The 15640-nt window shown below is 48.1% G+C and overlaps 1 protein-coding gene across 15 annotated transcripts in view; it reads left to right on the forward strand.

The window, feature by feature from the left end:
- Positions 1–2082: 2082 nt before the first annotated feature.
- Positions 2083–15640, forward strand: part of NEK5 (NIMA related kinase 5) — a 98760-nt gene continuing 85202 nt past the window's right edge. For 2 of the 15 annotated variants that reach the window (XM_058276761.1, XM_058276767.1), the window contains exons 1-4: positions 2128–2192; positions 3196–3333; positions 8316–8412; positions 15406–15503. In XM_058276761.1, the coding sequence (XP_058132744.1) occupies positions 3217–3333; positions 8316–8412; positions 15406–15503 (312 nt within the window). In that variant the 5' untranslated portion in view covers positions 2128–2192; positions 3196–3216. Of the gene's footprint in view, positions 2193–2324; positions 2578–3195; positions 3334–8315; positions 8413–9329; positions 10260–15405; positions 15504–15640 lie in introns of those variants that run through there. The other 13 variants (XM_058276763.2, XM_058276766.2, XM_058276760.1 and 10 more) reach the window with 10 other exon arrangements.

Here is a 15640-nt window from a genome sequence, read left to right on the forward strand (position 1 = left end):
CCCTCTGGCCCCCAGGCCCCTCTGGTCCCCTCTGGTCCCTTCTGCCCCCAGGCCCCTCTGGCCCCCAGGCCCCTCTGGTCCCCAGGCACCTCTAGTCCCCTCTGCCCCCAGGCCCCTCTGGCCCAGAGGCACCTCTGTCCCCAGGTCTCCTGGTCCCCTCTGCCCCCAGGCCCCTCTGGTCCCCTCTGCCCCTCTGCCCCCAGGCCCCTCTGCCCCTCTGCCACCAGGCTCCTCTGGTCCCCAGGCCCCTCTGGTCCCAAGGCCCCTCTGCCTCCAGGCCCCTCTAGCTCCCAGGCCCCTCTGTGCCCTTCTGCCCCTTTGCCCCCAGACACCTCTGGTCCCTTCTGCCCCTCTGGCCCCCAGGCCCCTCTGGTCGCCAGGCCCCTCTGGTCCCCTCTGCCCCCAGGCCCCTCTGGTCCCTTCTGCCCCTCTAGCCTCCAGGCCCCTCTGGTCCCCTTTGCCCTTCTGTCCCCCACGCTCCTCTGTTCTCCAGGCCCCTCTGGTCTCTAGGCCCCTCTGGTCCCCAGGCCCCTCTGGCCCCCGGGCCCCTCTGGCCCCCAGGCTCCTCTGCCCCAAGGCCCCTCTGGTTCCCTCTGCCCCTCTGCCCCCCAGGCCCCTCTGGTCGCCAGGCCCCTCTGGTCCCCTCTGGTCCCCAGGCCCCTCTGGCCCCCGGGCCCCTCTGGTCCCCTTTGCCCTTCTGTCCCCCACGCTCCTCTGTTCTCCAGGCCGTCGCCGAGGAGTACCAGTCAGGTGTGTTGTAGACTGTTCCTCCATTTGGATTTGTCTTTAATGTGTCATGATTGACTGAGGCTATGGTTTGGGGGAAGACGGTGACAGGTGCCGTGCCCTTGTCACCACGTCCTTCCAGGGAGCACCAACATCATGACTTGAGCACGTGGGTGAGACAGCCTGCCAGGTCCCCACTGAGGGTACTCCTTCCGGTCTCCACGCCCCACTCACAGTGAGCCGCTAGTGCAGGAGTCCTGCGCCGCCTCCTGAGGAGCACTATCTTCCAGTACTGAGTCATTTACTTTGTTGCTCAGCTTGCTCCAGCTTGGCCACTGGGCGCCCTTTCCAGTCTGTGTCCCTTTGCCACACCCCATTTTGGTTTTTTGCATCCATCCTTACTTTCTGGTGCTGTGAGAAGTTGCTCCTGGCTAATCTTGTAACTTCTCTGCCTCAAGCCCTACAATCAGCCATTTCTCAAGAAGCCCTGTTTTCTTTTTTTTAACGGGTTTAGAAACCAAGAGCTGGGCACTGAGTGTGCTTGTTGCTATTGGGGCGTCAGTGCTAGGCCCTTTTGGGGGACAGGGCTGGGAAACACATGTATGTTTATTAACCTGCATATACACACACGTGTAGTTACATCTGTTTCTCTCCCTCTGTATGTATATGTACGCATCATGAATTCATACTGATGTCTCCAGCTCAAATTCAGTACCACGTGGAACATTCTAGCTTTCTCCCACCCCCTTACTTTTCTGTAACTTCTCTGACAGTGGGAAACCTAGTTCGCACCATCCAGCAACCACTGAGTTTATACATGTAGCTTTGGAATCATTAACCCACACTCTTGGGAGAAACAACTTGACCAACTAGAGTATTGTCTGTATAACCTTACAGTTTCTAGTCAAAACACCGTTTTCCAGAGTTACTTATGGAGCTCCTTTTCTTCACCACCCTGCACACTTTTCACGCGTTTCGGCAGGTTTGGAGAGTCTTCAGGATATTTCCAAGTCCTCCGCGTCCGCAGGTACCGTAGTCTACACTCCCCAGCCCTCTCATATCTTACTGCCCCAGGGTAGTCACAAAGAGAACTTGAAAGTGTGTAGTTACAGAGAGAGTCAGACGGTTTTCAGGGTTTTGCTTTTAGTGCAATTTGAGGAGCTTCTACTGGAATTAGCCGCTTACACACCATCTTTAGTGATAGTTTACGATAGGAGTCTTGGCGCACAACTGCGCAAGGATTGACGGACACTTTGAACCAAGCCTCCCCCCTCTCCTCCAAACCTCAGCGTTTCTGACTGACTGGCGCCCCGCCCGCGCAGGGCCCCGCAGGCCGCGGCCCTCCCGGCGCTCCCCGGGGCTCGCCCGCGCCGCGGGCTCCGTCGCGCCCCGCCCGGCCGCGGGGGGCGCTGCGGTCCCGGGAGCCTCGGCCGCCCCCGCCCTCGCGCCCCCCGCGCGGGAAGCAGGTAGGCTGCGGCCGCCGCCCCTCAGTCCTGACCGCGAGTCGCCCCGGGGCGCCGGGACCCCGCGGGAGGGCCACGGGGGTGGGGAGCCGCCTGGCGTCTGGGGCCGCGGGGTCTCCATGGAGACGCGGCCGCGTCGCGCGCCGGGCTGGGGCGAGCGCGCTGCCTCCGCGCGTCCCCGAGAGGGGGGCTGCCCTGGCACCCCTTGAGCGCGCGCCCTCGGGGCCCGCAGCGCCCAGCCTGCCCGCGGCCGGAAGTCCCGGGGGACAGCCCGCAGCGCCCCAAGACGCCGAGACAGCGGGCGCGGGAACGCAGCCGTGCGCGCCCCCAACCCGCGGGCCCCCAACCCGGGGCGCCAGGACCCAGCAAAACGTGCAAGAGCCTCGAGGTGAGGGTAGGGTCGCCTTCCCGGAAAATTCAGTGCCAAAGAAGCCCCTCGTTTTCCGTGTGAGATGGAATTTGATTCCAGCCGCAGATGATTTTAAAAGGAGTTTCCCCCATACCCCTGAATGCCCGGGAGCCCTGGCAAGGTTGTGGGGCTGCGAGACCCCGCGTTAGGCGGGACAGCCCCCCGTGCTGCGGGCACCCGCCCAGGCCCTGGGAGGCACAGAGAAGACCCCACAAATGTCCCCGTCGCCCTAGGCGGCTGGAACACCCCGCGGGCTCGAGGTAAGCGTGCCCTTGAGGCGCGCGGGGGGACGCGCACCCCTCTTTCTCGTCCACGCGGCCTGGTGCAGCACAGACTGCCTCCGTTTTGCCAGGGTAAGGGACCCGCCCAAGACGACAGTGTGAAGTGTTACCAGAGCGGAGCTACGACCTCGAGCCCGCCAAGAAGCTCTCTCACCTTGACTCTCACCTGGGCCCCCGGGTAGGGTATTGCACCCCGTCCTCGCAAGGTGGGAAGGAAAGCTCTAGCAAAGAGCTCATTTGCAGGGCAGTCAGCAGCTTTAAGAGTTTGTTGGTGTTATGAGAAGTGTGAGATAAAATTTCATCCCTCCACTCCCAGTAACCTCCGCGTCCTGGGAACATGGATAAATACGACGTGATTAAGACGATTGGGGAAGGTGCCTTCGGGAAAGCATACTTGGCTAAAGCGAAGTCAGATGGCAAGCACTGTGTTATCAAGGAGATCAACTTTGCAAAGGTAACGTTAAGAAGGTCAAACTCCTGCTGATTTGCTGTGGTACGTTTAGCTGACTTTCGCTCTAGGATGTTTGTGTTTTGGGAATTTTGTATCGTCAGCCTCAGTTGACTCTGGTTCACTCCTGCCCTCCTAAGTCCATTGCCCAAACAGCAACTGATGATCTTATTTTTAAAAAGGAAAGAGAAATTTAAAGATAAAAATGTAAAAATAAAATAAAAAAGGAAAGAAAGAAAAGAGATACAATTACTTCACTTCTGGCTCCCATTGCACCCCTAGACCCGGAAGGGGCCTGCAAGGCCCTCCGAGATCCCACCCCGCTGGCCCTGCAGCTCCCTCTCCCTGTCTCCTTGTTCAGGTCACCTCCGCAGAGGCCCAGCCCCAGTCTTAGTCACTCCCCATCACACCGCCCTGGCTTACTTTCTTAATAGCATAGATTATTTTGCTCATTTATTCATGTGTTTCTCTCCTTCAGCATAAAGGTGGACAAAAAGTCTCAAACACATTAGTCAGCTTAAGAAATGCAAAATAAATCAATAAATAGTTCCTTTTTATTTTTTAAAGATTTATTTTATCCCCCCCCCCCCCCCCCCCCCCGTTATCTTCTCTCTGTGTCCATTCGCTGTGTGTTCTTCTGTGTCCACTTGCATTCTTGTCAGTGGCACTGAGAACCTGTGCCTCCTTTTTGTTGTTGTTGCATCATCTTGCTGGGTCACCTCTCCGTGTGTGCGGTGCCACTCCTGGGCAGACTGCGCTTTTTTTGCGTGGGCAGCTCTCCTTACGGGTGCACTCCTTGCGCGTGGGGCTCCCCTATGTGGGGGACACCCCTGCGTGGCAGGGCACTCCTTGCGCACATCAGCACTGCACATGGGCCAGCTCCACATGGGTCAAGAAGGCCCGGGGTTTGAACCCTGGACCTCCCATATGGTAGGTGGGCGCTCTATCAGTTGAGCCAAATCCGCTGCCCAATAAATAGTTCTTGATTGGATTGAATGAGAGGAGAAAATCATACTTTATTCTCAGTCTAATAATTTTTGGAAAAAATTAAATATGTTTAATAAAAAGGAATAATTTTGACTAAATTCACCTGGATCAGTGTTGATATTCTGTCACCCTCTCAATATGATATGTTCCTTTTAAAATACCCTGGGACTTCCTGGTAACTTTAGCACCTATATAGTATGCAAGAATAAATTTTTAAGGTGAAATCTTATTGGTCATCTTCTAGGGTTTGTAAATGAAAGTAGCAGAAGAAAATCTGTGCGAAATGGCCCAGCCGAATGGTTAATGAAAGCTCATTGTAGATGATTAGTCAGGAAGACTAAGCATCGAGAATCAGCGAGGGAAGCAGGAACTTTCTTACTCGGGGTATGTGAAGGCCAGTTGGTACTATCCTGAGGAGAATTTACCAGTGTGTATCTAAGCCTTAGAAGGATGCATGCCCTGTTTGGATTAATTGACCAAGGATAAGGTCTACAATACATGGATTAAAAGAATTTTTAAAAAGTCACCACAAAACATGCACAGTGATTATCTCTGTGTGGTGGGACTTGGCTTCTGTCTTTCTGCATTGCCAGAAATGTTTACACGGAGCACATATTAGATTTTAAAAATTATGGATTATTTGTGTAAGTAGAAAAAGCTCTCTTCACTTTGAAAAAGTAAAGAAAGTGTCTATCCCAGGTCCCAGTAATTCTTCTTTTTGGATTTTATTTCAAGGAAATACTTAGAGATGTACAGACAGTTGGAAAACAAATGAAAAGTCCACTAGTAGGGGATTGGTTACTTAACTGATGGAAAACTATGCAGCTCCTAGAAATCACACTGTAGGTGAGGTATTGACAAGGGCAATAGTCACAGTTTTTCTAATTGAGAAACTAGTATGTATAGAATGATGCATTGTTTGAAAAAATATATAGTTTCTCAATGTGTGTGTGTGTGTGTATTTGTACGCACATCTCTCCATGTATGCGGCACTGTTCCTGGGCAGGCTGCACTAGTTTTGCATGGGGCGCCTCTCCTTATGGGGCACACTCTTTGCACGTGGGGCTCCCCTACATGGGGGACACCCCTGTGTGGCACGACACTCCTTGTGCGCATCAGCACTGCTCATGGGCCAGCTCCACACGGGTCAAGGAGGTTCTGGGTTTGAACCCTGGACCTCCCAAGTGGTAGGCAGACAAGAGAGACAAGGGGAGAGTCAAGGTGAAGTGCAGCAGAAACCAGAAACTGAGGTGGCGCAATTGACAGGGAACTTCTCTCCACATCAGAGGTCTCCAGGATGGAATCCCAGTGAATCTTAGAGAAGAGAAAATGAGAAGAGAAGAGAACACAGACAGCAAAAACAGTAGGGTGGGAGGAGGGGAAAGGGGGGAAATAAATAATAAATCTTAAAAAAAAAAAAAAGACCATTTAGAGGAAAATAAAAATCACTTATAATCTCTTAACACTGTTAACATTTTGGTAGATTTCTTTCCAGACTATTTTAATGCATTAATGTACTTTATAGGTTTTATTGATGTAATTGGTGTCATGCTGGATATACTGCTTTGTAGCAACTTTTTACACTTGGCAATGTATTGTGAACATTTTCTCATGTCATTCAGTGTTCTCATATAGTAATAGTAAATGTTTACAATATTTAAGTACTGCTTACTGGAGGAATCAGCAATCCTATATGCTTTTCATATATCATCTCATTTAATCCTCCAACAACTTTAAAATGTAGATATCCTTATTGTATAGATAAATGAGGCTTAGAGAGGTTAAGTAATTTCCTCAAGGATGTACAATAACCAGATTTATCTATTCTTCATCAATTCTTCTAAGAATAACACACTGCTTTCCATGATTTCTAATAACCACCTATTCTGTTAGATAAAAATGCCATAATTTACCTATATTTTTAGATTTACCTTTTTTCTGTAATAACATTCAATATATAGCGTATGATCTATTTTTAGTAACCAGAATCTATATGTGTGTGTGTATGTATGTGTATATATATATATGTATTAAATTGCAAGGTCTATTAAGATACATAACAGTTAACAGCTGTTACCCCTAGGGCAGGGATTCTTAACAAGGGGTCCATGAACTTGTTGAAATTCAAAAAAACATTATTCTTGAGGGGGCGTGTTGGTGCAGGTATGTTTATTAAATTCTATACAGTATAGTGTGGGCCTAGTAAGGGGTCTGTGGTTTTCACCTGACTGGCAAAGGGGTCCATGGAACAAAAAAGATCAAGAACCCCTGCTCTAAGTAATAGGAATTCAGCGGATGGGTGGAGAGGAAAAGGGGATATTTCACTTTTACTTCATTCGCTTCTGTCTGGCTTAAAATATTTTTAAAAATCACAAGCATGTATTATTACAGTAATTTTAAAAACTAAAATAAAACACTGCAATGAAGGCTTTTTTCTAGGGAATGTTTCTGATTTCCTTTAGATAAATTCCTTAGAAGAATTAGTAAGTCAAAAATAGGAACATTTTAAAATTTATTATTTATTGTAAAATTGCCTTCCTAGATTTTACCAATTTATATACTTTGACCAGACAAATATAAGTGTCCATTTTGCTGTCTTCTGTCCAGCAGTGGGTATTAACATTCTTCTTTGCCAGTTTCATAGATGAAATATCATGTCAAATTTTATTTTAGTTTTGATTTGATTACTCAGTGAGGTTGAATATTTTTATGTTTGACATTTTAATTTCTTTTATTTTTGTAGGTTGCCTGTTTATATACTTTGTCCATTTTTCTATTGGAATGTTTGCCTTTTTTTTTCCTTATTAATTTGCCAGAACTCTTTATATATTATAAATACAAAAATCTTTGCTGTATGTAGTGTCAGCATTTTTACCTAGCTTATGTTTGCCTATTGTTTGTAGTATTCTTTTAAAGAATAGCAGTTAAAAATATTTGAAGTAGATAAAGTTATCAATCTGGTGGGAGTAATCCAGTTGCTTTTGTTTTGAAACTCAACTATATGGACTATGCAATTTAAATTGGGGGAGAGGAGCTAGTGAAGCTTAGAGGTGTGAAATAACTTACTGAAGGATACATAGCTAGGAGGCAGTGCAGCTGGGATTGAGAGTGTAACTTTTAAGTTCTTAAGTCTAAATCTCTTAAAGGGAGAATGAGAATTTGGGGACCCCTGAGTATTTGCAAGCCAGTGTTGCAGAACTTTGCAAAAGGAGCAGTGGAAAGGAATGGGTGATACATGGAGGTCAGAAGTCAGAGTAGAAATGACGTCACTGGAGTGTCAAGAATGAACCAGGAAAGGTAGAAATGAGGTGCGGTCGCTGCATGGGCACCCGAATACTTGAGAGGTACTGCCCATAAGTGATTCATAGAAAAATAAGACAACACAGCAAATCTAAGATGAATTCACAAAAGACAGTTTTTATTTAGAAGTGAAAAATGTAATAATCTGAATACAGAATTTTACTAGTTAGATTTATGTGGAATGTAGCATATTTTCTTTTTTTAGATTTCATATTTTCTTTTCAAGCAGTGATTGCTTTGGGAATATTGCATTTTTGTGAAAACTCTTTTGCTGCTAAAAGATAAATATTAAAATAATTTTCCTCCCGATCCCTAGATAACCAATACAATATCACTAACCCTTCTGAACATTTAATACTGCGTAAGTTCACCAGATGCACTCATTTTGATTATCCCTGCCATTGACAAGCCATTGATTAGACTTAGGGCACTCTACTCATTCTAGAAACATTATTCTCTGCCCTTGGGGATCAGTTCTGGAAGTGACAGTAAAAGCCAGATGAAAACCTGGAGAATTATTTAATTTTTTAGGAGGTAACAAGAATTGAACCCAGAACCTTGTATGTGGGAAGCAGGTGCTCAACCACTGAGCTACAGCCACTCCCTTAAAAACCTGGAGAGTTTTAGGCGGGGATGAAGAGAAAGCATGTTTTGAAAGCAAATTACCCCTACAGACCACCCTGTCTCTTAATACGATTTAGATGCCCATCGAAGAAAAAGAAGCTTCAAAGAAAGAAGTCATCCTTCTGGCAAGAATGAAACATCCCAACATCGTAACCTTCTTCAATTCATTTCAAGGTTTGATTTTCTAATATTCTTCAAGTATTTTAAATCAAGTCTCAGGCACGTTGACTTACATGAAAGAGACGATGCCCAGAAATCCTGATACATGAATTTTTGCCAATGGCGTCGTTCTCTCGTTTACTTAAATTGTACCCTAAGGCGCAGTGTCGGCAGCTTTCCTAAGGTTCTTGTTCTTCCCCCTGCCCCGAATCCCCATCCACTAGGAGTGAGCCGGGCCCTCGTGGCCCTCGGGGTGCGGGCGGGCGGCGCTGGTTCGAGCCCGGCCTGGGGCGGAAGTCGCCCCGCCTGAGGCCCGCCCTGCCCCCCGCCCCGCGCCGCGGCGTCCCCCGGCGCCCACCAGCAGGGGGCAGGCTTCGCCCGCGCTCCCGCGCCCGTCCCGGACCGCGCGGCCCTGCCTGAGGGGGGGCGCGGAGGCTGCCCGGCGCCGGCCGCCACGAGGAACCCGCCACCCGCGCAGGGGGCCGCGCGCCCCAAGACAGGGCGCGCCGGACGAGGCCCTCCTTGCCAGGCGCCTGGATCAGGCTCTGCTCGGCGCCCACCCCTCAGCCGCCTCCAAAGGCGCACGGCACAGCAGACAGACAACACCGTGCGAGGGGCACTGGCCCGGCCCCCCCTCAGGCGTCTCGAGTCCTTACAGATGCCAGGCAGAGAGCAGGGAATAAAGCTGACAGAAATTCTTAAAACGCCGTCCCCGCGGAGCCGCAGTCTCGCGCGGGGCGAGGGGAGGCGCGCTGAGGGGACGCCCAGGCCGCCGGCCGTTCCCACGGCTGCAGGGTCGGCCGCGCCCCCCGCGCCCCCCGCGCCCCCCGCGCCCCGGCCCCCCGCGCCCCGGCCCCGGCCCCCGCCTCAGCCCCCGCGCCGCCTCAGCGCCCGGCGTCCGCGCGCGCGAGCGGGGCGGGAGCGTCTCACGCGCCGCCAGGTGGCAGCGAGACGCGGCTTCCGGCGTCTGAGCTTCCCGCGGCGCCAGGGCCCTGCGACCAGCCGTGCCGACATTCCCCTCGCCCGGCGCCTTCCTTTCGGAAACGGTGCTTAGTACCACCTAAACCGGAGTTCTCTGCCTGCAGACCCTTCCTGCTGATTTGAAGCAAGTCTCAGGGCTCTGCCGAGGGCCCCGCTGGAGCGGAGACCCGCCGTCGGGCCGGGAACTGGGCTTTACGGAAAAGATGCCAAGGGCAGCCCTGGAGCGGGGCGCCCGCCGGCCGCTCCCCGATGGCGAGCAAGGCTGCGCTCGGAGCGTCTGTCTTCCCCTCGTTTTTGGGCTCTTTACGGCGGCTCCCTCTGTCTGGCTGACTCCTTGCTCTCCTTCGGCCGCTCCCTGGGCTCACAATTCAAATAAGCCTCCCTTTCACTGACCTTTCCAGTACTTTGGTACTTGGGTGTGCGTGTCTGTCTATATTTGCAGTTGCGGGTTTGCCTCACAGTTGTCTCCCTTTCTGAGCGTAAACTTGGCAAGGCCGGGGACCCTGTCTCTTCCGCTGACCCCGTGGCTCTCGGATATTGGGCTCCCACGATGGGTGCTCAGCAGTGTTTGCTGATGGAGCAGCCGGAATGGACCGCTTTAGCAGACCAGAGGTCTCTGCGCTGCGCAGGGTCGGGATCCGAGGACAGTCTATGCCGGAAACTGTTGTAAAAGTACAAGTTCTTTTATCATAACTAATCTCTACTGAGTTTGTTGATACTGTAAATGTAAGTTTTCTTATGACTGCTTTCCACCCCACCAAGTGGGTCACACCTGTGTTTGGGAAAGCTAGAGTTACTGTGCTGCCTTTTGCGTTTGCTTGGCAGATTGTTGGTACTTGAAACATCAAGCTCACCTGAAGGCACCTGATTCCACCGAGCAGGTAGACAAAACCTTTGTTTACCTGCAAGCAGCTTGTCTTTGAACATGAGCACCATGGCTCCAACATGAAATGTTTGTCTATGTAAGGTTTTTATTGGTTTGAAGCAACATGCGAAAGACAAGGAGAAAGTAGTGAGATTTTCCTACTGCTACTCAATTCTGTTTAAATGAAATTTGATCTATTAATAAGCACATTGTACAGTATGCTAGAAGGTGATCGGTGCTCTGGGAAAGCAGAAGAGGGTGAGGCAGGGGTTGGGGTTAGTTCTTCCTAGGCTGGTCAGGAAAGGCTTCCTGGGGTGAGGTGTGAGCGAGGGCTTGAGGAGGGGATGGAGGGGTCCTGCTGGTGTCTGGGGAAGGGCTTCGAGGTGAGAGAGCAGCCCCTGCAGAGGTAGGGGGCAAGGGCGGGGCTGTGGGTACCTCTGCTCACTGTTGCTGGGAGGCCAAGAATGCGCCGTCTGTCTGGGTTATTTCTCAGGATTTTGTCTGCAGAGCAGCCTCAGAGGAGGCGGCGGCATCTCCCCACAAAGAGCTGTGGGAAAGCAGTAGGTTCTCCAGGCCCATGTGCCTCCTCTAAGGCGGCCCACCTGGCGAGCACGTGTCCAGCCAGGCTCACGTGTGCTGCCTCGGGGGGCCTGGGGCACGGGCAGCCAGTGCCAACATGCAGCTCTGGCTCTTGGCTTTGCCGAGACTGATCAAGGCCTTTGTCTCTGACCCAGACGTCTCCTGTCTTCTGCCCGCATCCATGCAAGACTAACAGACTGAGAGCAGATGGGGCTCAAGTGGATGAGCGCCCGCCTCCCACATGAGCGGTCCCAGGTTTGGTTCCTGGTGCCTCCTTAAAAAAACAACAAGCAACAGGCAAAACAAACGAAAAACCAACTAAGGGGGGGACATGTAGCTCAGTGGTTGAGCGCCAGCTTCCCACACATGGTCCCAGGTTCAGTCCCCAGCCCCCAGTACTTCCAAAAAAAAGTAACAGTGACTTGTTATAAGTGGTATAAAATCTCAGACCCTTCACAGTGTGGATAGAGGGTAGGAATTATCCCCTTTTTGTGTCCTTCCTACTTTTTTGGTGCCTATTTTATTTTATAGAAATGATGTTGATAGTGGATGATATCTCATTTTTCATCAAATTTAATTTGCCATTGATTGTAAGATGCACCATCATGTGCTACTTAAAAAACATGCTACCAATTAGACTATGACACAATACATTTTTTTTATCACTTATCATTTCTATTTTATACTTATTGAAAGAGGTCTCACAGACTTACTTAAATATAGATTTTAATTTTTTATTACTTTTATGCATATATAAAAAGGAAAATATAAGCAAGTTAAATTGGTTGTTATTCTAAAAATTGTGTAAGCAGTCCGAGTGCCAATACTGCCAAAACTACAGCAATTGCTTGTAAAATGCCAATGTCTGTAAGTCACAATCCTGATTTTAGAAAGTACAGTTTAGAATGAATTAATTAAAGTAATTAAAAAAAATTTTTAGAGCAGTTGTAGGTTTACAGAAACATGCAGGAAGCACAAAGCCCCCACATACCCCTCTCTCACACGTGGCTTTCCCCATTATTAATGTTTTGCATTAGTTTGGTACCTTTGTTGCAAGTCTTGAAACAATATTATAATTATGCTATTAACTTTTTTAAGGTTTCTTTCTTTCTCCCCACCCCCTTGTTATTTTTCACTTGTTGTGTCTGTTCGTCTTCCTTGTTTCTTGAGGAGGCACTGGGACCCGAACGCGGGTGGAACCTCTGATGTGGGAGGGAGGTGCCTAATTGCTTGAGCCACTTCAGTTCCCTCCTTCGTTGTATCTCTCCTTACCGTTTTTCTAGTTGCATCATCTTTTGTGTCAGCTTGTCATGCCTGCCGGTCACGCCAGCTCGCTGTCTTCTTTAGGAGGCACCAGGAATCGAACCAGGGACCCCCCCCCCCATGTGGTAGGTGGGAGCTCAATTGCTTAGGCCACATCTGCTTCCTGAACTCACTGTTTACATTAGGGATCACTCATTGTGGTGTTTTTTAAATGTTGGAAGCTGGTGTATTAAAAAAGGATTGACACTAATGTTAGTGCCCTTTTTTTTTTTTTGAAAGGTCCATGATCCATGAAATTTACAATTACAGAAACTACTGTCCTGTAATGTACCTTGCACTTCTTGTTGGGGTACCCTTTTTCTCTTCTCTGCATTTTCAAATATTATACATCCTTTTAACCTAAATGCAGCTCCCACTTCCTTGATTGCTCAAACATGACGTGACTCTCACCCCTGCTCAGCTCCCCTGACCCCTGCTGGCCTCACCACTCTTGGGCCATTTACCATATAAGAGGTTATGATGCCAGTATATATTCTTTATTTCACTCAATATGATCGGAAGTTCCTCAAGGACAAGAATTATTTCTTATACCTTTTCTCTCTTCTTACAGTACTTAATTTTTTAAATAGATGGAAACCTCGAGAACATAAATGGCCTCTCCAGACAGTTATAACTCCATTAAATATGAAATTAACAGGGGCCAGGGTGGGGGGGTATATTCTAGAGCCAGATGATGTTCGCTGGCCTGAATCGTTCCTTTGAGGTGATGCAATCAGGATTAATCCTGAATAAGTTGAACAGTTTACTTCCTGAAAAGCCAGTGTAAGGCTGTGTGAATTGAAGGGGAAGAAGGTGAAATGGAATCCTCTCCTTATTCTGATTTCCCCGCTGATTTTGAAATTGCTACTTCGTCACTGCTGGGGCAGCCCTTTCAATGCCTGAACAATAAGGAGCATCAGTTCTTCCAAAAGTAGAACATGCCCAAAAATAACTGATCTCAGGACAGTTAGGGGTATGTGGGGGAAACCTCTTCTCAGAGTCGTCCTGGACTGTCAAGTCTGCCGTTCCTTTCATTTTCTTTGTCTGCTTTGCCCTTGAGCCCAGAGACGCCTAACACGGGCCTCTGCAGCGAGTCCGCCACCTCCTTAAGGGTGGTGTGGCTGATTTAATTTTAGTCCTAGCACGATGTTCCTTACGTGTAGCATGACCTCAGCAAGGGTTTAAAAGGTGGGGGGCAAAACTGAGGCATTATGCAAAGGAAGCATTAAGTTAGAAGCAACCCAGCGCAGGGGCTCTCAGGGTGCCGACCTCTGCTTTAAAGTACGCTTTCGCTGCTTGAAAGAAAAAAAAGGTAGCGCAAGGGAGAGATTCTGGTGAGTGGTACTCAATGAAAACAGGGAAAAAACAATAGGAAGATTCATACTCACTAAGAAGCCTGATTTTGCGCATGTAGTTTGCAGTCCTTAGGTGTTTTGTTTTTTTGAGTCCCCTCAACAAATCTTTGCTGACCCCCTTTTATGTGTACTGTGGTAGGGGCAGGGGATACAAGAACAAAGAGTAGGCTCTTCCTCCAGGGAGCCTGCAACCTGGTGGGAGAAACAATAGAAAAGGAAAAAAGGTAGAAAAAAATGAGGAGCAGCCCTTCTAACAAGATGCCAACTGGTAGTTGATTGGTTAATGGAAAAAATACTGGTCAAGTAGGGAATCGTAACATATTTTACCATACAAATGCACAATCATTTGTCAAATATTTGATGCAACACTAAGAGCTTTTCTTTGGCTATGCACCCACTTATTGGAGTACTGAGTATGCTCTCTTACAGAAGCTACATCTTCATTTGTAATTTCCAGTTTCTTTAAAGTTGAGTAAGAATTTATACGCGCACAATCCTTTTAGAGCGTTTTCACTTATTTTCCTCGTCTCAGCCAACATTTAGATCAACAGCATTTTTTTTAGCTACTCACTTTTCCTGAGTTCTCCAAAGCATTCAACTTACCTTTTGTAGAAATATCACTTTCTTTTTCCACTCATATTCATCCACTTGCATAATAGTTGTAATAACAAATGTAATCGGCATAAACGGATTTGGGAACAAACACGTGATCTTGGTAAACAGGTGCGCTGGTGTGAGCGGAGGTGTATTGGGCGTGCACTGAGCCCTTGGCCCACCACCTGGGACCTTGACCGTCCCGGTAAAGGAGAGTGCCCCTAATCTAGCGGAGAAGAGGCCAGGCAGAGGGGCTTCTGTTGTGTTTAACAATGTGGCTGTTAATTGCTGTGTAAATAAAAGTTTAAGCCCAAACTCAAGAAGTGGTTTTCAGTTCTTCCTGAGGTATTGAAAGAGTCACAGCTGGTATTTTTTTTTTTTTACAGCAGATCTCTAATCTCTTGCAAAAATGCATTAATAATAACAGCTGTGTGTATTGTATGCTCCTCTTGAGCAGGCATTGTTCTACCCATCTTTTAGGGATTAACTCATCTAATCTTTACTCCTAAAAGGAATTCTGTATTATCTCCTCTGTTTTGCAGATGAGGGAGTGAGGCACAGAGATTAAAATAATTTAATAGGGAAGCGGACTTGGCCCAGTGGTTAGGGCGTCCGTCTACCACATGAGAGGTCCACGGTTCAAACTGTCCCCCGCGTAGGGGAGCCCCACGCACAAGGAGTGCGCCCTGTAAGGAGAGCCGCCCAAGCGTGAAAGAAAGTGCAGCCTGCCCAGGAATGGTGCCGCACACACAGAGAGCTGACACAACAAGATGACGCAACAACAAAAAGAGAACACAGATTCCCAGTGCCGCTGAAAGGATAGAAGCTGTCACAAAAGAACACACAGCGAATGGACACAGAGAGCAGACAACTCGGAGGGGGGATGGGGAGAGAAATAAAAAATAAATCTTTAAAAAAATTTTAATAGTAATACTTTGATGATGCTCTTTCATAATTTGTAACATATGTTTCACAAAAATGCAAGGTATTTGTGCTGGGGTGATGAATGGCAGCCTGGTATGATGTTACGCATATTTGCTTTGTAAGTTCACAAGTTTTGCCGTACACTCACTGTTTATGTATGCTCATGTATGAATGATATACTTCAATAAATTGTTTTTAAGATGAATTTTTAAAAAATGAATTTGCCACGAGTCTCAGAACTAAGAAGTATGTGTGGGGAAGTGAGATTTAGAACCCAATTCATATGGATTCCGCACAAAGTTTTAATCACTCTACCCTGCATTTTCCGGTTATGTTCTCCACCTTCTAGAACTTAATAGGTATATCTCTACAAATGCTTCAGCGCCAGATGATGCTTTTTTCTTATAGAGAACAAGAGGTTGTTCATTGTAATGGAGTACTGTGATGGAGGGGACCTCATGAAAAGGATCAATAGACAGCGGGGAGTGTTGTTTAGTGAAGACCAGGTAAACACCCTTCTAATTTGCTTTTTAACTTATAATGCCATGTGTAGTAGAATGTTTTGCTATGAAGCATGATTGATTGATTAATTAAAAAAAATTTTTTATTATTTGTTTATTTCCGCCCCCTCCCTTGTGGCTTG

The sequence above is a fragment of the Dasypus novemcinctus genome, chromosome 15 (assembly GCF_030445035.2).
Source record: "Dasypus novemcinctus isolate mDasNov1 chromosome 15, mDasNov1.1.hap2, whole genome shotgun sequence".
In the NCBI taxonomy this organism is placed as follows: domain Eukaryota; kingdom Metazoa; phylum Chordata; class Mammalia; order Cingulata; family Dasypodidae; genus Dasypus; species Dasypus novemcinctus.